Source organism: Rhea americana, unplaced genomic scaffold, assembly GCF_003343005.1.
Source record: "Rhea americana isolate MKP2758 unplaced genomic scaffold, rheAme1 scaffold_257, whole genome shotgun sequence".
NCBI classification, from domain to species: domain Eukaryota; kingdom Metazoa; phylum Chordata; class Aves; order Rheiformes; family Rheidae; genus Rhea; species Rhea americana.
The window spans coordinates 457,929-480,321 of record NW_028186376.1 but is presented as its reverse complement, the minus strand read 5'-3'; the positions used below and the strand labels follow the sequence as shown (position 1 = coordinate 480,321).

The 22,393-nt window shown below is 45.0% G+C and overlaps 1 protein-coding gene across 2 annotated transcripts in view; it reads left to right on the top strand.

Moving 5' to 3' along the window:
• Window positions 1-22,393, top strand: part of EPS8L2 (EPS8 signaling adaptor L2) — a 79,268-nt gene that overhangs the window by 16,414 nt on the left and 40,461 nt on the right. For both annotated transcript variants that reach the window (XM_085307334.1, XM_085307333.1), the window contains exons 2-3: window positions 7,746-7,810; window positions 9,648-9,703. In XM_085307334.1, the coding sequence (XP_085163460.1) occupies window positions 7,767-7,810; window positions 9,648-9,703 (100 nt within the window). In that variant the 5' untranslated portion in view covers window positions 7,746-7,766. The remainder of the gene's footprint in view (window positions 1-7,745; window positions 7,811-9,647; window positions 9,704-22,393) is intronic.

Sequence of the window (22,393 nt, the reverse complement as noted above, 5' to 3'; positions counted from 1 at the left end):
CCTCAGTGCTGGGCATATGCACAGCACAGAAGGGAACAGCACATAAAGAGGGGAGACATCATACAGAAAGTGGCAATCTGGGTCCATCAAAGCTTGCAGAGGGGTAGCTGTAGCTCCAAGGTGTCTCAGCCTAAAAGAGCTGCTCCCTGCTTCTTCCATGCAGGCTAAAGAATGCTTGGTTCTTTCCTACTTCCCTATGCTTTCTAACATAAATTGGTTATACATTAGTTAACATACTAATCTCATCTGAGCGTTGGCTAAATCTACAACATCTTTCTGCCAGTGTCCAGTGTCACCAACCTGTTGGGCTGGGTTATATTTATCCAGGTGTTTGTCTTCTGGAGAATCTCTGCAATGTAAAAAATCCAGTGTGCAGAGAAGGGAGTGTTTCTTGCAGGTATCTAGCAGGTTGTACCTGCTGCCACCTGTGACTCTAACTAACGTGCTACATGAGAGTGCCCTGTACCATGCATACCCTGAAACTACACATTCATTCATGCTCACCTAACATCTTCCCAAAGTGACCTGTGGTCTTGTGTGGCTCTGTCACTGTAGAGACAACTTGAAAGGGTGAGAGAGAGGAAGGAAAGAACACAAGATTCAGCATTTTCCATAACCTTGGGCATCTGTAAAGACATCTCAAAGAGTATGCATAAGAAGAGCGACCCCACGGCCACTAGACCCTTTAAGAAGTATCAGGTGGCTCTTTTCTCCTTTTCACAGCAGGAATCTGCAGCAGCAGGTTAAAATAGAATGCATGATTTGCAAGGCCTGATTCAGAAGACAGGATTTGGAAATTTCAGTCCTAAGATGGGACAACATCCTTGCTTGCTTGCCTTTACAGGGCAACAGCAATATGTTCATTTGCCTCTTTGGCTGTCAGCCCCTTTGCTCTGGATTTGGGTTTTCCTTGCTGCTTTCTGACTAACCTAAATAAAGCTTTTTGTGCATGTTTGCTTCTGGAAGAGAGTCTACAGAGCAAGTTTGAATTAGAAGAGTGGTTTCATCATTGTGATGCTGGACTAGGACACAGGAGACCTAGGTTAAACTCTCAAATCTGCCACAAGTTTCCAGGGTGGCTCTTACAAACATTTTTAGAGAACTAAAAAAGGTTGTGTGAATTTAGATCTCTTGGGTGCCACATGAGGAGGAGTGAGCACTAACCTCAGTGCTTCACCAATAACACTAGAGAGCTTTTTGGATTGCTGTGGGGATGGAGCCTTTTCTATCTGCTGGGTCCTCCAATACTATAACAACGATAGGCAGGACAGATCATGGGAATGTGTAGGATACTCCCAGGTGCCTAGGGGGCTGTTTGGAGCATAGAAAGAGTAAAAGCCACGCAGTGCAGGATATACGTGTATATCACGGTGCCTGTACCCCCTCGGCTCTTATGGGTACAAGAAGGCATAGGTTTGCATGACAGTCTATCAAACAGCTTTCATCAGCATGACATTCCCTTATGAAAACATCCAGCAACCCTAACAGATGGTGCTTTGTTATCCTGGGAAGTTTAAAAGATAACATCATATGGTCCACAGCTAATGTTTCTAACTGAAGCTTTATGTTACTTGCCGAGGCTTTTGCTAATCTAGCATCCCGTCTGACTCATCCAGTTGGCACTTGCTACACACACAGTCAACAGCACCCTCAGTACAGATCTGCCTCCCTCCTATCCCCAGGCAGGACCCATGGGAAGTGTATCCATCACATATATTTTGCCAGTGCTCAAGCACTTTAATCTAATGTACTTGATGCAGAAACTTTCTATGTTCTTGAGCACTTTGCATGTGTTGCAGAACAAAGCCATTCCCAATTACTTCCTTTTGCTGACTTTTGGGGGCATAAAAGACCACATTGCATTTTGGCATAATTCCATGTGATCCAAATCAGTCAAGAAATTCTTTAGGCAAACAACATCAAATCTTACTTGACCCTTTTTTGTGATACATTGGTTAAACCAGCAGCATCAGTACCATGGCTGTAGGCAGGAAAACACATTTCAGTACTAGCTTGCAGGCATTTTGGAAGTCCAGTCACACCAGATAGATTTCAGCAGGATGACCAATGCAAACAAAGATAGGATCTGTTAGAAATGCTCTAGACCATGCTAGGAAAAATATAGTATTACTCCTACATAACTTGCTAGTTATGTAGTAACCTTTAAAGGTTTTAGAGAGGATTCTTAAACAAACATCTGCACAGTCTTGTACTTAGGGGTAATGAGTCCTACTGGACAGAGCAATGAATAAAATTTAAGACTGAGGTTCCTTCCCCTAGCACTGACATGTATACAGTCTTTGACAAGAACTTTCCACCTCTTTGTATTACAGTTTTCTTTTGCATAAAACAGGTGAAATGATAGCAATCAGAACCGTGCAGAGAAAGCAGTTTTTTGTTTTTTTTTTTTTTTTTTGGGGGGGGGGGGTGACAGCTTTTGTGATTTAGCTTCATCTCAATTTGGCATTAAAATGGAAAATTTCAAAATTCTCCTTGAAAATAAGCTTATGAAAAAGACCTCACCCAAACAATTCTTTGATATTGATCTAATATTTTGTTCTTGAAAAACATCAAAAGACTAGGAGGTCAAACTTTCTATTTGACATTAGAGTCCCGCTGGGGTCTAGTAGATCTAAAATTAGAAAAGATTTCAGAATGAAAAAATCAAATTTTCTACTCACAATTGTCTAAGTGGAACTTTAAGCTTTGCTATATTTTTCTACTGATGATCTTCAGTGGTTCCAGCAAAAGCTTTTGTGTTTTTCTCAGTATTTCTCTACTGATATAATCATGTATTCCAACGGCCTGGTATCAACAAATTTTCTCCTGCCTGATCTAGCTGACCTCATTCTTAAAGGTATTCTTAGACCTGTGATGAAAAGCTCTCAGAAAAACTCTATGCTGCTGTTGTTATTAACAGTGAGGATGATGATAATAATAGCCTTAAAATACACGAGTATTTCACAATATTTTCAAGTTGGCCAGTCTTCACCAAAGTCCAGAAGTTTTCACAATAATTTTGTATGTGCTGTGAGACTCGAAATAATTATGACCATAGCAGGAAAGTGAAAAGTATTCCTAATAAAAATAACATATGAGCAATAACAATGATTGGCCCACTGAGAAGAGAGAATTCTTATTCTTTCCTCTCCATTGGGTCTTTTCCACCCTTGCAATATTGCAGCTTCCTTTTCAAAGGGATTCAGAAAAGGTCAAAACAACATATGGTCCTCTTTCATTTGCTACAAGAGTAAAGAAATGTAGCTAAGGCAGCAATGACAGGCTTCTACGATGACTCTGTGTGTGCCTTCACGGTATTTGACCTTCAAGGATAAGAATGTCCAGAAAGTCAAGGAGCGAAATTTCCTTTGCTTTAAAGTACAATGCAACTTCACCCACCTCGCTGTCCTTTGGTGTTGCCTTCTGCTGGCCTCCCTGCTAGCCCTCTGTTTCAGCATGGGTGCAAGCAGAGCACAGGAGAGCTGCTGGGCTGAGGCTTGCAAAATGGCTAAGCAGGCTTACACCCGTGACACAGCCTGGGGTGAGCCAGGCAGGGGAGCTTCCTGGAGGGTGCCTGCGAGTACTGGCCCCCACCCAGCAGAAGCATAGTGCTGCCACTTGTCCCCAGTCCCTGACCTGTCCCGCCAGCCACTGCTGCCTGCAGAGGCAGTTACTCCGGGTACTGGCTTGGCTGCGAGGACGCAGGAGGCAGCCCCAGGAGTGCAAGACATTGCCCTCACGCTCCTCTGCCCAACTATTCAGTCCCACTCTCACACTGCTCTTCATCACCCGCTCAGGCATGCTGGTGCAAATATTTCTGCAAGCACCCTGTAAAGTGCCCTGGGGTATGAATCTAGTTAAAAATAGCCACTTGTGGAGTCATGCAGACACACACAAACACACATGCGCGCACACACGCACACACACACACACAAACAGATCTGGGTTTAAAATAACCTTATTTTGGAGGATACCAGTGATTCAGGATTCAGTCCACAGAATTGCCCCTCAAACTGTTGTCTCAACATTAATGGGGGGGGAGGAAGAGAAATGCAGGGTGGATGGCTATGAAATAGCAGGCAGAATCTGAGTCTGGCTTAGCTGCTGAAGCCCTTATCTCATGAAACACTGTGCTGAGAAACGGCCCTGCACCACCGAGAGAATGGGTGCATGATCTTGAAACCGGGTTTGATGAGCCTAAGAAAAGTCAATCCTTTACTGCCATGCATTGCACTGCTAAATTTGTCCCTCACTTCCCTTCCAGTGTATGCTCACCCCTTTGGGTAAGGAAGATAAAAGAGTGGCACCCAGCAGGAAGATAAGAAAGGGATCAGGAACCATCTAATCAGGGAAGCAGGAGCTACTGCTGAAATGACAGCAGAGAGAAGACAACACGCACATCAGACCTCACAGAGTGCAGGAGCCCTAGCTGCTCTACCAAGGTTGCCTCTTGACTCTCATGTGATGCCTTGGGCTCCATGCATAGTTAAATCTGATATGTTCTTAATCTTACTCAAATCGAGTTTTCTCTCAATTTAGTCTGTCCCCCCCCTTTACCACTGAGGATTAAAATAATATCAGACAATTTAAACTGAATTAAAAGTTTGCACAGGCTCTGTCCTGGTTTAACTTGGCCAGTATCACACCACACCCTCATTTCAACTAACAGAAGTTTGAACACAGATAAAGTTCTTAAAGCAGCATAAGAACCAGGCAAAGGTTAAATAATAAAAATAGCATGAATAAATAAAAAGAATGGAAGCCAGTAAGACGGGGACCTGCCAGGGACTTGCAATGCTTCCAGCATGGTGCCCTCTCTCAAACGCAGGTGCTCTGGCAGTGAGGACAACCATCCAGGRGTGTTGGGTGAAGGGGGGGGTACTGGGGTTTATTGTGTTACAAACACTGAGATGCACCAGGAATCGCTCAGGCAGATACATCAGAAAGGGCAAATCTACAGCCAGCCCCCTTGCCAAAATGTCAGTGCTGCTAGAGTGTGCACATCCTCTACTTGGCCAGAAAAAAGACTTTGGAAGCCCCAGAGTACAAATGTGATTGCAAGCAGTACAAAGCCTTTCATGCTTATTTTATGCTGCTTCCTGGGTTATGGGTTTTGCATATTTCCTATTGCACATTTCCACCAGTGTGTTCAGTTTAGTGGYGACTAATTCTGACTACTTCCACAGTCCAATGACATTTCTGCTAGCCACAGTACATGACAGCTTATTATGTCTTCTTCTAGGGAACCCAGCTTATTCCTTGGGGTACTTTCTTATTAACAAGCAGGAGATAAAGAGTTGGCTCATCGTATGGCTGATCCTGTTTCACCCATGAAGCTTAGCAGTGAACTTCTGCCAAGGGAAGGTTGCTCCCCTGGGAGCAGGAAAGGGTTTGACTACGTGGATTTTTCTAAAAGCAGAAACAGACTCCCATCATTTCTCCTTCTGATGGAGCTTGTGAAGGAAAAAAACAAAAGTTAGCCTCTCCTGGGCTGCATCCCTCATTGGTGCCTCCTGTCATTTCACAACTGAGGCCCGGGAGCAAGCTCTGAGCTCTGCGGGCCCGGGCAAGCTCAGTGCTCACTTACCTGCTGCAGCACCTTGGGTTTCARTCCATAAAGGCACAGAGCTGGGGTAGTAAATGGAAGGGAGCTAGAAACATTATATTAATAAGCAGAAATGTTCCTGACTATGATCATCAKCCATACGACTGATGTGATCAAATGGTGTAAGTAAATAGAATGGTGCTGGGTTTATTAGAGYGTGTTCCCTTTTCTAGGTATCTTGTGTTAATGTACCCAGAGATCTGGGAGATAGGAACAGTTTGAAGACTGTAAAAGGAAACCAACAGGCAGCTATTAACAGAGGAAAAATTCACAAGCTTGGGCACTAGGACGGGTTTTATTACGCTCAGAAAAGTTGGCAGAACATCAAGTTTCTATTCTAACATGTATATGATTTTATATCTACGTGTGTGTGTGTGTGTGTGTGTGTGTGCGCGCGCGCGCGCGCGCACACACATGTGGACTATAGTATCTACCAAGTGAGAGAGGAATGGGAGAATTTAACATCCTATCTAGAATATTCACTTCCTGCACTTCAAAGTAATCTCTAACCCAGTATCAGCAGCAAGGAGTATCACTGGGACACAAACCATGCTCAAAGGCATATGGCTGGGCCCAAAACATGCCAGGGACCCTCTGTGCAGAGTCTATGTCTACACATGAGTGTACATGGCTGTGCCGTGGTTTTAGCAGTGTGCAGCTGTGAAGCATACACACAAATGGTGTGTTTTATCTAGACAGCTGTATCCACACCGAATATATCCCTCTGTGAAACATGTGCACTCTGATTAGGTTCAGCAAGAAAACTTTGCATCCACCTTAACCTCAGCGCAAAATACACAGAACAAAGTACTGCAAGAGTGTTTCCTGCCCGAGGAATAGAAATGGATACACAAGGAATCTAGGGCACGACAAAACAAGCCGTGCAGCAGAGAGAGTCAGCCTCCAGCGGGGAAATCCCAGATGCCAAGGATGACTCCAAAGTATTCCCCAGGAATTATAGGCCAGTTTGGTCTAAGCTCAGTTAAAAAAAAAACCTTTGCAAGACAGCTCTGCCAGCTGCCAACTCTCGTAGCAGCACTGTGGTGCACGCTAACCATGTTCAAAGGTCCCACTGTGAGAAATCCCAGTGAAGACACAGAATAATTTCTCCCTTTAGGCCAACAAGTTCTTTAAAGCTGTATCTTTGAATTCTGCCAACCTTTTAATGAGATTAGTGGGGTTTCATCCAAGCAAAGGTAAAAAGAGGTGTGGAGCACCCAGCTCACATGCAGGTGGCTCCTGAGSTTTTCAAAACTGAGTACAAAAACTTGATGGCTATGTCTTGAATTYCCTTCAAGTTGCACACGAGAGCAGTGGTGAATGCCTTGGATTCCCGTACAWCATATCCCCTAAGTTTTTATTATATTTTGTTTTCTCTTCCTTTATTTCCCCTTTCAKTTCTGCTCTCAGAGCAGTTTCTGAATCTGCCTCCGTCTTCTCAAGGTTTAAAATTTTTGTCAGAGAAAGTAGGAAAAGCTTGGTGAACCAAGCCATCTGCCTCTCACTAGGCAGTCAGCTGTTTGCAGGAATTTCTTCTCCTTTCTTCTGCTACCAGTGGAACAGCATTCACGGTTACACCACTTTTCTCTATACAAGGAATATTGTCAAGGATACTTTAGTGGCTGGTACAGAGCTTAAAATTGCCACATAACAGAAGATAATGGCAGTATGTGCATGAAAAAATGTTTCAAGACACAACAGCGTGAGCACATGGGCCACAGTCTTCCACATGCTCATTAATGGCCGGAAAGGCAAAGGCCACATTAGGCTGGACTAAACTGTAGGCAGGGCTGCTTTGACAGAAAAGGCTGCATGGAAATATCACAGTCTGGGTGTGCCTGGAAGGGACATGCAAGAGGGGAAARGTAGAAATAGGTTTTGGAAAGGCATTCTGGGATGTGCCTGTCTCAGCTCAGCCTTGGTCAAAGCCACGTCTTTGGTCATCTGAGAGAGGTGTTTGAGCTACAGGGCAGAGAGTGGTGAGAAACCTCCGTGATGCCCATCTGAATGTTCCTGTGTGTCTGTGCCATTGTGTGGAACCCCACAGCAGAGGTGGGGGATAACCCGCAGACAAACCCCTCAGCAGTGCGTGTAGGCTGTTGTTTGATTGCTAACCCTGGCTCCTCTGCTTCCCTTCCAGCTGCCCATCCTGTGAAGCGACATGAGTCTCAAAGGATCCCTCAGTAGCAGCCCTGGCTCAGCAAAGTAAGGACCTCCCTGGCAGGGTAACACTGGCTCCCTCCAGCTCAGGGTTGACGCATCCATGCCTCCTCACCATCTACGAGGAAACTCTCGGGGTCCCCACTTGCCCCCAAGTTCCCAGTGTTTGCTTTGCCCAGCTTTGGCATCTCTCAGGCTATAGTTGTACCTAGCGCTGCTGCCTAGCCATGGTCTTGCATGTCAGAGTTTGGTAACACCACCTGTAGAAGCTGCATGCAGCCTGGAGGAGAGYCATGGCTGGCCGTGGTAGCTTCCCAACAGAGCTATAGCCACCAACTCTCTYCATCCCTCCTGCATGTTCTTGGTCTCCAGAGAGCATGGGGTACCACAAACCATTGCCTGCCCTCTGGGAACCATCACAACAGAACAGAATGGARCTGACTGCCACTCACTGATGCCCTGTACCATGGAGGGCAACCTGACAACAGGGCCTGAAACCCAGAGATGCCACTTTGATCTTCCCCTGCCAGGCCTGAGCCAGAGAAAACACCGTTATTTCCTGGCTGTACACTCCTACACACAAGCTAAGCATGGACAGGATGGGATAGCATTACTGGAGRGGTAACCCATGCTTAGAGGCCTGACACCTCACAACTCAGGTATCTTACACACAGCTATGTCCTTCCACATTTTGAAATGTTCAATATCTGAGTATCTGCCTTCCAGGAGTATGTTTCAAATGGGTTCATTAATAAGGACCCTTAATATAGGTTCTCACGCTGCCTCAGGTTTAGGTGGACTCAGGTATTATATGGAGAGGTCTYCATTTATCTAGGTTACTCCCAATAACAGCCCAAGTTTATTGCTCATTGTGAGCCACTGTCCTTAAAACAGCACCTCCAGAAGCTCTATTCTTCCAGGGGATACTAAAGTGAAGGTAACTCTAGTTAGGATGGGCCCAGATGGACTTCCCTGTCTCCTGTTTCCTCTGTTGGGTTTGATGACCTGGGCCCATGGTGTGGATAACATCTGGGGTTGCAGAAAGAGCTTCCAGCATCATCAGACAAGCCAAGGCTTTGCCTGGTAATTCAGAGTCCTGCCATGTCTGATTGATGAGGAGGGAAGAGCTGGTCCCTCCATGGAGAGCTGCAAGATTTCTGTGCTGACAACAGGGGATGCCACAAAAAGGTCAGAAGATGCTGGCAGAAAAGAGTCATAGGAAATGAGGCTGACACACCTTAACCATATTTTATGGATGGCCAGTCTTGCTAAAAACCAGCAGGGGAGACTCCTCACTCTCCCCATGGGATCTGCCCCTGATCTCACTCTCCTGCCTACTGGTGAGCTTTTCCACATCTGGCCATGTCTACAGCTTCAACCCATTACTTGTCATCTCAGGCAGATGTGTGAATTCCTCCCCTTCCTTTTTGCAGCCATCTTTCCCACTTTTGAAGCTTACCCAAGCAGTTCAACATTATTCTAAACCAAACGCTTGAGTTGGGTGATGATCAGCAGAGCAGACATCCATCATCTCGGACAAAAGGCCCATGCTGTTTTTAGATCTGAGTTGCCAAAAGACGAAAAAAAAAGTTGCTATGCTGTTGAGTGAAAAGCAAGAACTGGTTACATCTTCTAAAAAAAAAGGGGGGGGGGAAAGCTAAGCTTCAAAGTAGGAATATAGCAGCTTTTTAGCAGCTCAGGACAATTGTGTGGGTAGATGCAAAAACTAACCTCTGCACCTGCATTCCCCCACATTATTCAGTAGCCAAAAAGCCATAGACACATACCATGCTATCACATTAGTGTATGAGTTGCACGGTAAAGGCAGATGTTAAAAAGAACCAGGAACTGATGGTTTATTTGGACCTTCTTTCTTTTACAGTGGCAGCATGGGCAAAGCAGATGGAGCCTCCAAGCTGAGCGCAAAGGACYTGTATGGTAAGTTGTGTCCACAAACATACCAGGCTATTGGTGGAGTTTGCCAAGTCAGGATTGCCAGAGGAGAACTAGCTGATGGGAAACTCAAGGCACAGCCTGTGCCTACTGGACATATCAATGTCTTCTCACTTATCTTTAAAGCTTCTTTCAGGCTATAGTAGTGTGCAGGATGTAGGCAAGCTACTCATCTGCTCCAGTATTAGGTAGATTTTCACACTCTTCTCTCATTACAGCTGTGTAACAAAGCCCAGACCCACTCAGGCAAAATTCCCGCACATCTAGGATTTCCAATTGCAAAGACACCTCTGAAGACCTGGACCTAGCCATTAGGGAGTTTTAGGCACTATGACTCAGTCAAAGACATGTGAACTTGGACTTTGGTACACAACAGGATGGCCTGGCAGGGGAGCAAAAATATATCTTGCCTCTATGCTATTRTCTCTGATGCCGGGCCATGGGCATAGCTGTGATTTTGTGAGAATGGACAAGCCTCTGTAGGGCACTGTTTCCTCTCTCTCCCCCATCACCCAGATCCTCTCCTGTTATGTTAGCAAGATAACTCGATAAAGGGCCTAACAAAAGAAAGATTGTCCTCAGCAGGTTAATGATTATACTCTTTAACTACTCAGTGAACCATGAAAACTCCAATGCTCTTTGGCTCTTTGGAAGTAGAGGGGATCTRTAGGATCAATTGGTGCTTTTACAGAGCCTGATCTGCAGCTTGTCTAAACCACTGCAGCTCCAGAAGAGTCAATGAATCATTCGATGAGGAGCAGTAGAAAACACTTAGGTATCTATAACAKTTAATCCTGATCTTAGCAGCTCTCTTAATGTATCCCAGGTGAAGACCTGGCCTGGGGGGCATGCAGGGATGGGCTGAACAAGCAGAAAGTCAGGTGAGAAGCCATCTCTCTTAGTCAGCCTTTAGACAAAAGGATAGGGGTTTTCTCTGGGRAAACACTAGTAGCTTTTAAGGTGCCTAAGCCTGCAAATCCTCCCAGCAGAGCACTTTTCCTGGCTTAGACTATGAGCCTACAGTGGTATTTCATAACTCTCCCATGCCTGGTGCAGGTAGGCAAACTGGAAAAGAGGTCATCTGGGTTCTTCTTTCATAACTTTCCTTTCTGACAGAAAAATCTCTTCACTAAATCTTTCAAGAGCTGTCAATTTGCCTGGTTTGGGCTTTCATTAGGGGCAAAAAAGTCTGTAAAAGCCCCTTATTGGAGAGTTTATAKTCTCAGAAATCTCCCTTTCCTGCTACAAGGTGATGGTGCTTGCATTTGCCCCCAGAAAGTGTTTATGGCTGCTGAATGTTTTTGCCAGGAGGTTTGTCACTGTAGAGTGGTCTGGAACAGTGTCCCTCTAGTGAGCTATTTTGCCTGGGGAGAAGTGGGTTCTGGAGGGCAGGCGGCTGGTGTACTTTTAGTGCATAAAACATTAAACAAAGTAATTGTTAACCTAGATTAGCTGCAAAGAAGTGATATGTGGGAATAAAGGTAGAAGAGAAATCTGGTGTTACTGGCCAGGGCTATTTGTGCTGCAATTCTGCAGGATGGGCAGGTGCCAAGTGGAGGCTCAYTTGTCTAGAGGTGAAATGACATGTGTAAAGCCTAGAAAGAAGTGAGAGGCTGAGGCATAGAAATGTTTGGGTGCTACTTCATGTGTGTAGGGCTGCCAGATGAGCTCCTGCCTCTGGCGGCATTGTTTGCTTTGCTGCGTGTTGAAAGTTCCCAGAGCACTRATGGAGGACAGGATTTTGGTTGCAAGGCAAGCCAAGCAGAGCCATGTAAAAATTAAACTGAGAGTTGAAAACAATGCATTTGAAACACAGCACATGCTCAGGTGAGCATACATTSAGAGAGGCAGTCCCATGCTTTGAGTTGGATGACCTGATTTGTGACCACAATCCTGACTTGATGCCTAGTCACAGAGAGCGGTGACCACCCTGCAATGCCTTTCTTGCAAAAGCTAGCAAAAGGAAAAGGATGACAAAGTGCTTTAAAAACAAACACAGTTTCTCAAATAAGTCAATATTAACACAGATTTTTTTTTTCATGGCCACACCCCCCTGAAGCAAATTTCACTGGGAATTGGACCTCTCCCATTTAAATCCAGCAGATCTTAAATGAGAGCTCTAAGTCTGTGGGTCAAGTCCTCAAAAAGAGTAAATCAGCATTGCTCCTGTGGCTGCTATAAATCAGTTCTTTCCCTCCCACCTCTGAAGGGCAATATGAGGTCTTCACTAATTTACAGCATAAATCATTGGCAGTTGGCTGGACCAGCCCAGTGTTGCACACACACACACACCCCTGGAGTTTACACMTGGCAGAATCTGAAACCCACTCAGCTAATTCAGAATGCCTTTTGAAGAGGACACTCAGCATGTGTTGATTTACTATCCTTTAAATATTTGGGTCTCCTTCTCACTTGGATCCTCCTTTCCCCAACACTAATTTCTGCTCTGAGCTGGCACATTTCGGGGCAGAGGGTAGGCAAGAACTAAAATTCCAGGGGGAAATTATTTTATAATGAAACAAATCACACAAAGCTGAGCTGGCCATGATTATGTGATTACAATGCTGGTAAGGGACATTTGGAGCTTACAAGACTTTTTGTATTTCCATGTTTTTCCTTTTTAATCGGGCTAGATCCTCAGTCTGTATAAACCACTGTATCTCCAAAGAAATGAGCACCATACTTCCCAAATCCACACCACACAACTATCCGCTCCATTTAAAGCTGGCTGCTTAATGCCCTTGTATCATTTGTGGATCCAATGCACACAAATGTCTAAACGTGAATTCTAGGTRAATGAGGCCTTGGGTTTAGGCTTCTTCCAAGGATATTTTCTATTATATAATACCTTTCCAAAAAAAAACAGGTATGGGAGGTAGGAGGGCTCAGGTACTTGGGCTCTCTTGGGTAGTCTCCATCCAAAYGCTAACGCAGCCTGCCCCGTAATTGCTTGCCTTACACAACAGGAGTGCAACTTGCAGTGATATGACTGTTATCTGAGGGCCAARATGGCCTCAGTAGGAATAGGGACTTAATGGTAGTATTAAAGCCAACTTAGATGAGACCCAACAGAATCGAACCCCCTGACATRTAAGAGGATTGTGATCAGACTGAAGCAGAGCAGCAACTCCAGGCTGTAAATAAAAAGACAGCTGGATGAGAGAGGTTTATACAGGTGGGGAATSTGGCTCTGTGGAGTGCAAGGACATAGTGTGAAACTCAGAGAACAAGTCCCAGCCACTGGACCACATATGTCCACATAGGATGCAGCCTTGCAACTGGTTATGGGTGGAGAAGTGGCTGCCCTGGTGTCTCACTTGGAATTGCCTTGATCTCTGTTGGAATTGATCTTCAGGTATCTAGCATAATACCATGTTTTTTTTCATTGTGGTGAAAATGGAAGAGTTCAAAGAGATGTCCATAGTCACCAAGGAAATCTTCASAGAAACTGGCTTAAAGCCTTCAGATATCCTGAGTTTGGTCAGAGTTGGACAAACTTTCTAGGTGCTCAGCTGTCTGTTGAAAATGCCTCAAGTGTCTCAAAAACACTTTACAAATGAGATAAATGCTTCTTTGCTGTCTGTAGCGGCAGGGACTGACTCAAGTCARCTAGAGATAAGGGAAGGCTTTGATACATATTCATCCTTACCTAATCCATTGATAAGCCAAGTAAAAATATGAAAAATGACTCAGCAAAACTAAGCAGGATTCAAAAAACACTAGACACTGGATTCACTAAAACAGCCCTGCGTTTTTTAATCGCTGGATAACTAAAATGTATTGGCTATATATAAACTAGTGTGGGGTGTGYGTTCATGTGTGTATAGATGCACACACATCTTTGTTGACCTGTTTTAGTTGTGGGCAGTATATAATTAGCATMCTCCTCAGATTCAAGTAGATGTGAGAGCAAATGGATGATGCCTTGTCTGTGTACAGGCACAGAGRGTGAAAGCACTGTCCCCAGCTATCCTTTGGGGAGTTTTCCAGCTGTCATGAGAGCAGGATACTTATCCTTTCCTTCCCCCCCCCTCCCTTAACAAAATAGTGTTTCATTTGCTCAGTTCCATATTCTGGAAGAATCTGTGGCTGCTCATAGGAGAGAGCCCTGGCTCTGTGGGCAGCAGGGAGAATGGCTGGCACCTATCATGTTGCCACCTTACTCAATGCACAGCACCCAGCTGAATAAATGTTAATGCATACCATAAATAAATAAAGCTCCTTCTCCACTTACTGGCTTCTGTTCTGAACCTAAATGAAAGGCTATGCGGGGGGAGGAAATCATTGTGTCTCTGGCAGAAGCCAAAGGAAAGGTTAGAAAGGAAGTGTTTTTGCCTAGTGCTTTCTACAGCAGGCTTTTATCACCCTTTTCTGTGTCAATAACTAGGTGAACTTCTGCTTAAACTGTTGTCATGGTTTAACAGCTAGTTTTGTCTCTAGTGAAGAATTTGTCACTGTAACCATGAGGAGATGTATATAATCAAAGTTTAATGAGTATAGTGGTTTTTGCATGGGGCTGGATGAAGGAAATGGCTCTAGAGCTGTGTTCAGAGCAGCCTGTTTCTGTTATTCTACTGTATCTGTCCCTGTGATGCTCCAATGCCTTCCAGCACCCTGCCAAGAGTCACACCTGACTGACTCCTTGGGCATCTTTGCCATTCACACACMAGACAGAGTGGCATCACTTCAGGTGCTGAGGATTACCCAAGCACAGCAGGAAAGGGCAAAGTGTGGCTGAGCAGATGCTCCTAGTTGGGCTTCTCAGCACAGGGGTGGCATGGTGGGGCACATGGATGGAGGGATGCAGCAGAACTGAGAGATGCTGGCCTGGCAAGAGGGCAGTGCTCGGCTTGCATGCAAACTGTTGAGATGCAGACATTTGGCTCCAGCCTCCCCAGCTTCCTCCTTGATACACTTGTCTCTGGGGAAAGAACAAAATCCACTGGTGCAAAAGACTAGAAAATGGATTTCACTGCCTGGAGCATAAGTTAGGCTGACAAAACATGTAGTTGCAAATCAGCAGCCTGCAAGGCATGATTGCTTGACACTGCACGCCTCTTGTAACCTAAGAAACGCTTTCATGCTGTAACAAGACACGGGGCTCTAGCACAAAGACAACAGCCATTCCTGCCYGCCTGGCATGGCCCAGGGACAAGTATCATCTTCTCAGGGAGCTGAGCTGGAAAGTGGAGAGCAGGGGACTCTATCGAGCGGGCTGCACCCAGGAGATAGTACCCACTGGTTTATCTCAATRGAGAAGCAACTGGTAGCTGCTTGGCAGAGGATGCTGGCTCCTAACTAGGCAGAATGCACTGATGGCAAAGCAGTAAACTACTTCTAATGCTCATGAACCAATACCACACTCCCATCTCCTAGGGTTCTCCATGGACCTCTCTTAYCTCTTAATAGGGTGTTCATCTCAGCCATATGAGGATGCCTCTGACATAAGACTCAACAGTCCCCTGCATGGCCCCTAGACTGTATTTTCTTGATTGCCACTCTCCACCATCCTCACAAGCTTGCACCCTGCATGGACTTACCTTAAAACAGGGCCTTAGGGTTGTTGTAAGAAAACCATTACAGACAAGGCATGGGGGAAAGAATCACAGGTCAATAGCAAGAAGAAACCATCCAAGAATTAAATTTATCTTTTCTAACCTCAAAAAGCATCTAAAGTAGAGCAGTATGAATCAAAATAAAACCCTTCTCAGTGGCAYAAATAAGCGTGGATCTTCTGATGTTCAGAGCTTTGGACTTCCTTGTGCCAACACAGGAATAGTTCCAAAAGGAGAAAGACAGAAAAAAAAAGAGACAGTCTTTCTTTTCATAAAGCTGTACTGTAAATATGCATTTTCTATTGATGGCTTGTCATGATGACCAGCAAAAGGTTATCATTATTTAGCATTAGTTAATGGTTCTTGCCTGACCAAACTATGAGCTTGTTAATTATTTCAGCTAAGGACCTTGTGGCAGACACACAGTTATCAGTGCCAGCACAGTGGTGCTGCTTCTCCTCCACAACCCTCCAGAAGAAGGCTTTGTACATGGATTTAACACATAAAGATTTTGTCTGTAGTATATGACCATGTAAGGAATGTTGACTAGAAATCAAGCTCAGTCAGCTACACAGTTCAGTAGGAGAGCACCCCACGCATGTATGAACCCAAAGGATATGGGATCTAGGCAGCAGTTGAACAGTGCCATGAAGACATAAATTCACATTTTACACCACCATGCCACTTGCCTCTCACCATTATATCTGCAGGAAAGRAAGTCCCGGAGCATGTGAGTGGACTTGTCCATCCTGTGCAATAGACATCTTGTTCTAGCTTTGCTGTTTTGCCCATTGCCTTGTGGCCTTGCTTGGGAGTTCYTGGTGTACCCTTGTGAGATCTGCACCTTGCTCAACTGCAGACATCCTCTGTTTCTTTTAACAAAGGTTAAAAACGGAAAGCACTGGCATCCAYTGAGATGATGTCTGAGATTCAGTAGCATGGCAGGAAGGCCAGGTGTTTGCTTTWAGGCACTGTAGATCTTACTTCTCACTCTCATGAGAAGTCAGTAAATGCCCTAATGAAGAATTCTGYTACTATCAGTAAAGCAGCGAGGCTGTACCCTTAAAGCTATCATTTATAGGGACATAATGTCTGGGATCCAGCAAAGAGCAACAGTCCTTGCTGTAGAGAAGAAGCCTCTTTCAGACTCMCCTGTAGATTCCCATTTCAGAAATGACAGTGCAACTGAGGGAGCTGGTGCTGACCACAGTGGTAGCGACCTAACAGGGATTTACTGGACCCAGTTCTTCTTGTACATAACACTCCTCCCAAGGGACCTCATCTCAAAAGACCTTGTTGCATGTTCTCAGTATGGGAATTTCTCTCTACCTGAGTACCCAAGGGCCAATCCCAGGTGTCTCTCCCCACCTTCTAGACGTATAGGACAGAGATGTCATACATTTCCTCTAGCAGACTGGTCTCACTCTTTGGCAGCATGAACAGAGTACAAAGGTGAATTGCTGATTGCTGTCTGCTTGCCCAAGATCTCAAAAGCACAGGGTAGAGCTGTCCAGGATGGACAAAAGCTGCTCAGAAGTGGGACTGTCCCTTGATGTCTTTGCACACTGCAATGGGGCACTGCCCCAAGAACAGGGAGCTAATGTGCTCCCGCAGTGGGGGCAGCACTGTCAGTGAAAGACCTAGCTTGTGAAGTAGYGCAAGCTTGATATGATGTTGCTGTTTGCTTCCGCAGCCCACTGCAAGAAAGCCCTTGGCAGCACCAATCTGCTCTCACAGATCCGTGTCAGAGTACTGCCTGAGACAGTAATTCCTCATCTACCCCACCACCTGGCCTTGAATAACTCCATTGTCCTCTGCCACGGCTCCCCCCTGCCATTTCAGCTTCTTTCTTCATGTCCTCTTTCCCATCAGATTCCAGCTTCAGATTACCCCTGCTTCCCTCCAACATTGTCTTGTGGGTGACCTTTTTATTTAAAATCTCAGACATTTAATGCTCTGGTAAGAAACAGCGCTGGAAAGAAAAAATGAAATCATCATTTCTCTTGGTTTCTGCAGATTAAAACCCAATGATGGGAAAGCCTGGAGATGCATAGGCTCAGCTCACTACTGACCAGAGCTACTGCTAGGAGCAGGCTTTGCTCTGTGTGCTGCTGGCTGGAAGCCCGACTACTTTACTTGGCCCAAGATTACATTAATCTCTAGTAGTACGTGCTCCCCAAGCCTGATGAGAGAGCAGAAGCAACTGTGCAGAAGCAWCTAAGTCCTTGCTGCTTTTCATCTCACCCAGCTTGGCTACCCAGAACTTCCCACCCCATGAACCAAACTCCTTTCTCAGATACAGCTGCTAACAAGATACCTGTACACGTCCTTGGATAAAGCACAGCCTGCTCCTAGGATATGCCACAGGGAGAAAGGGCTCTGTGCTGGGCCACTGCTTCTGCTAGCCTGTGACTAGCTTCTTTCCCCAGACCATAGAGCTGCCATACATGCTCTAACCTCCCGCAGTTTCTGCAGGCAAAACCTCATGCCTGGCTTTGAGATGAGAGTGACAGGGGATCCACAAAGAGGGTTTTTACACCTCTGATTCTGCAGTGCCCACCTTTTATTTCCAGACCATTTTTTCTTTGCCACTTTGYGACTGCTGAGCACAATTTTTCTCCTGCAGGTAGGGACTGCTCAGGGTTTACTCACAGGAACGTTTTCTTAAATGAAAACTGGTTGTTGGATAGGCCCAAATACACTGGGAACAAAAGCTGTATGGTTCAGTAACAACAAATAAATAAAAAAAAAAAGGAAACTTTTCATTATGAACTTTTTGGTTCTCAGGTAAAGTCAGTTCCCCAGTTTCTTTATTTAAATCAAGATCCCTCAAATACTAAACTCTAGCATATTATCTTCTAAATGTATTCTGAAGTTCAAAAATACTGTTACTGGCCATGAGAAATTCAGAAAAAAATATTTGGATTTGTTTGGTGAAATATAATTTGTTATCCAGCTCTGATTATAAAGGAAAAGGGAATATCTCTACCCATGAGCTTCCCCCCTGTTTTCTCGATAGTCTGATTATCTTCCGCTGAGTGTCCCCTGCATTTTTGCCAACTAGACAGTGTGCTACTGTACATATTGCTTTACATCCCTGCATTCCTTGGCAAGCTGGATACAAACACACAGTGTTACTCAACGTACACAGCCCTTGCACAACCCAGGAGGAGGGTCAGGTTTTTATTTGCTCTCCTGGAGTGGGTTGTGTCTCCAGCTAATAAAAAAGGAATGTGAGCACTTGGACTTGAGCTAGTGGCAAATGTTAAGTATGCCAAGGAGGAATTTAGCCTCGTGACATCTATTAACTGCTGCTGACACACTATCAACAAAGCAGCTGACCCAAAGTCAATGACAGCCTTTTTTTTTCATTTCAAGAGCTTCCAGGTCATGCACTAAATCACCAAGAGTGATAGCTGCATGACTAYATCCATGCATGATACAGATGCGCAGATTCCCAACATCACTGCAACAGACAATTTCTGGCAGTTCTTAGGGCCAATAAAAAGTACCGTGGGGGTAACAGGAAAAACAGGGAGTCTGATGCTTTGAAAGAAGCTGCAGAGATGCTTCCAAACTGGAGCTTGGGCAGCTGCTACAAAGCATTTGGTGGTATATTGTTCCTGCTGCCTCTCTCCTTTCACTGGTTAGCAGATATTCTTGCAATGATACAGATTTACTTGTCTTTTCAGGTTAATTTCTGCCTTACAGTAAAGCAGCAGTCATGTCCAAGCATGTAAGAAAGTCACAGGCCATACAACTAAGGTCTAGGTGACCCTGCTGAGCAYGGAGGTTGGACTAGATATCTCCAGAGGTCCTTTCCAGCCTTACTGATTCTATGATTCTGTGATTTGCAAATGCCTCGCTGCTAGGAGCTCAGACACAGCAGGTCTGTGCAATGCTAGAAATGAGATCCTTGACTAACCCTGCAGAACTTGCAGCATCCTCCTACTCCATAAAGAAGCAGGAATCTGTCAGACTGGCAAAACTGTACTAACCAAAGATAAGCCATTAGACTGCCAGATCAGATCTGGCCTAGTACACAGGTCCTGTGAATGGATACGATTTCATAAATCTGCTTTGTAACTCAGGCCCAGCAGATCTCCATGATTTTCATTAGCACAGAGAGGCATCTGCTGCTTTGTTTCTCCTTTTGGAAGGCAATGTTGGTTTGGCATGAGGACCAGCTAATTCTACACTGGCAGGTTATTATAAAGAATGTGTGATATATAATATATAGATAATATATGAATTGGTAAGCTCCAGAAGGCAACAGTTAGGGCTTTCCCTAGGCTGTTCTAATGAATGTGGGCACCAGAAAGGGCTTTAGTAGGATACAGGGAATCAGGGAAAAGTCCTTGGCCTGGTATGGTCAATGAGATAAACAATCCTGCATTTCACCTCATTTTTGCTGTGGGCAGGGTTTGAGCCCCAGTTCTTAGAACAGCCTGGTTTTGCAAGAAGTTCAGTCATGTTTTAACAGAAAGATAAGAGATTCTCAGAGACATGGAGAACAGCTTGAAATGTGCCACCATACAGGCTACAAAGCACAAAGATTCTGATATCAAAAAGAAACTTCTAATTTTCAAACCAGTTCATGATTCTTTGTGTCCCAATTCATGAGCGAAACAGGGCAGCTAATGATGCTCCTACTCATTTTGTTCTTGCAGCTCAACCCAAATGGCAAGCTAGGGCCTTTCTTTTTAAATACTCCAGTTGTTGCTGGGAGGGAGAGCCAACTGATTGCTGTTGTTTATGCTGGTGCAAAGGAACATAAATACTATCAGACAGGAATGGCAGGGCCAAATCTGCTCGTACTCACACCAATTTTACACTGGCATCTCAGCCCTGAATTGCACAGTACTGATTTCCTAGTTATGCACTGCAAAGCATCTCARCTTTGTGTCTGTGTCTTTCACCAGAGCTTTCATCAGAAGCTCAGTACCCAAGCAATAGTTCTGACTCCTGGGCTCCTTCTAAATCCTTCTGGAGTAACCGGGTATTTAGGTCTGTGGCCCCTGCTGTCCTGCAGTTATAGCCTTTCTAGAGATCAGTTGTACTGCAGAGGACATGTCCTTGCTTGCCAGCGCAAGACATCCAAAATCTGCCTGCAAAGCTGTTTGCCAGCCTGTCTTCCAAACCTAACCAGACCAGGAGAGGAGCTAAGACTTTCTCTCCTTGGATACAGTCTCTTTCCTGCAATCCACACCAGAGATGGCTGCATCCCACAGAGGCWGTGCAGGTATCATTTGGAGGTACTACCAGAGCAAAGGCATTACCAAGATGTTATGGATATTCAGTATCATGTGTATCACCAGGCTGATATTATTCTTAGGTTCATTACAGGCTGCTTCACATACTACATGTCTATCCCCCACATTTTCCACTATGCCTAATGCCCAGCAACAGCAAAACACAAATATGGGAGCATCAGGGAGGATCCTATGTGATAAAACTTCCTAATTAATCAGCGGAGGATGTGCATGGAAGGGATCTCAGGGCCCTCGCAACACTAGTGTAACTGGCTGCATTTGTCAGAGGCACTGTTTACGCCACAAYTGACTTTGGCCCTGGCCCAGACTAAGAACATAGTGAGTTTTGTTTAGAGCAGTAACAAGAATGTAAATGGAACAGAAGAAGATGCTTGCTTGGGACTGAGTGTTAGGATCCTGCCTGGAAGTGGCTTGCRAGCCCCCTTGGCTGCTCAGCATAGTACCACCAGCACTCCCTCCACCAGTGCCCAATTTCCCCTGAAATTCCAGGAACGCTTAGTGTCATGGCAGTCCTGAGGCCATTCTTCTGCCATCTCACAAACACTTAACAAAAGGCAAAAAGAGCAGAAAGAAAATTCTATAACCCATTAACAATCTGGGGAAAGCAGAGTCCACTCCACTTTGCTGGTGCACCCTGCATACCCAGGGACAAGCATCTTCTGCACACAACTGTCCAGAGTCACTGCAGTACAGTCAATAACCACAGGTGCTTTTGGTACATCATTCAGCTAACTTATTTCAGACATCCACTTCAGGATCAGATGAGCTGGATCCCAGAAAAGCCTGTTTTTTCTCCTCCCTAAGCTGACATACTCACCCCTGTGAATACTCACAGGCTACTTGGGAAGCTGGTAGTAGGCAATTGGGAGAGACCAAGTCTAGGCCCCCCTCTAGGTATCATACCCCTAGGGCCATCCTTTTTTCCATGCTTAAGCCCGATTGCCACATTTTATTGGGAATGCTCTGCCCTGTTTGCTTAGCAGAGGCCATGCATTAAAGACAATAAGCTCAGTCCTGTCCTCCTTTACACCACTACAAACCCCAAGTGACTTTGACAAAGTTACTTCAGCTCTAAACTGGGTCCCAGAATGCAGAATTTATCCCACAAGCCAATATCTTGTGCACACACTCTGCCAGGGTGAAAGGATTGTCTACAGCCACATCCTAACTCCCTGGAAAAAAGGGCGTTGCATGGAAATGGAGAAAAAACTTGGCGCTGAGGATGTGTTTTGCCTTCCTGGACCAAACTGATAACCACATCTCTCCGGGATTTGAATTGATCCTATTTTTTTCTCAATTATTATTATCTTTAATTCTTTCCACTCCTTAACAAAAAGCGAAACAGGACACTCTACCCTTCCATCCAGAATTTTAGCCTGCTATCATGAAAGTTCAGCTCAATGCACAGTTTTGCGTACATGGGTAAAATCTACCTTACCACCTCTGCAGTTGTCTGAACTTTTTGTTTCACCATGTGGCTGCTGGTGCCAGTGGAAAACATCATTTCCACAGTGCTGTTTATCCATAAGATATTGGTGATGATAACATTCTTCAGAGAATGGCTTTGCAGTTTTTCTCATACCTCTAGGTACTGAGCAAAAAGAAAGCCAACTGATTAGGAAAGCACTGAACAACTAAACTAAACTCAGTTACAGAATGTTTACAGTCTTTTTTTTTCTCCTGAAAGGGGTGTCTTAGGGCTTACTGGGCCAAATCCTCAGGGGGAACAGATGAGACAATTCTCCCTAAGAGATCTGGTTCCACATGTGTCARTGATGTGCCGCAAGGTGTCTGTGCTCGAGTCATTCAAAACTTTCCGGATGATCCATGCTAGTCAAACGCTGAGC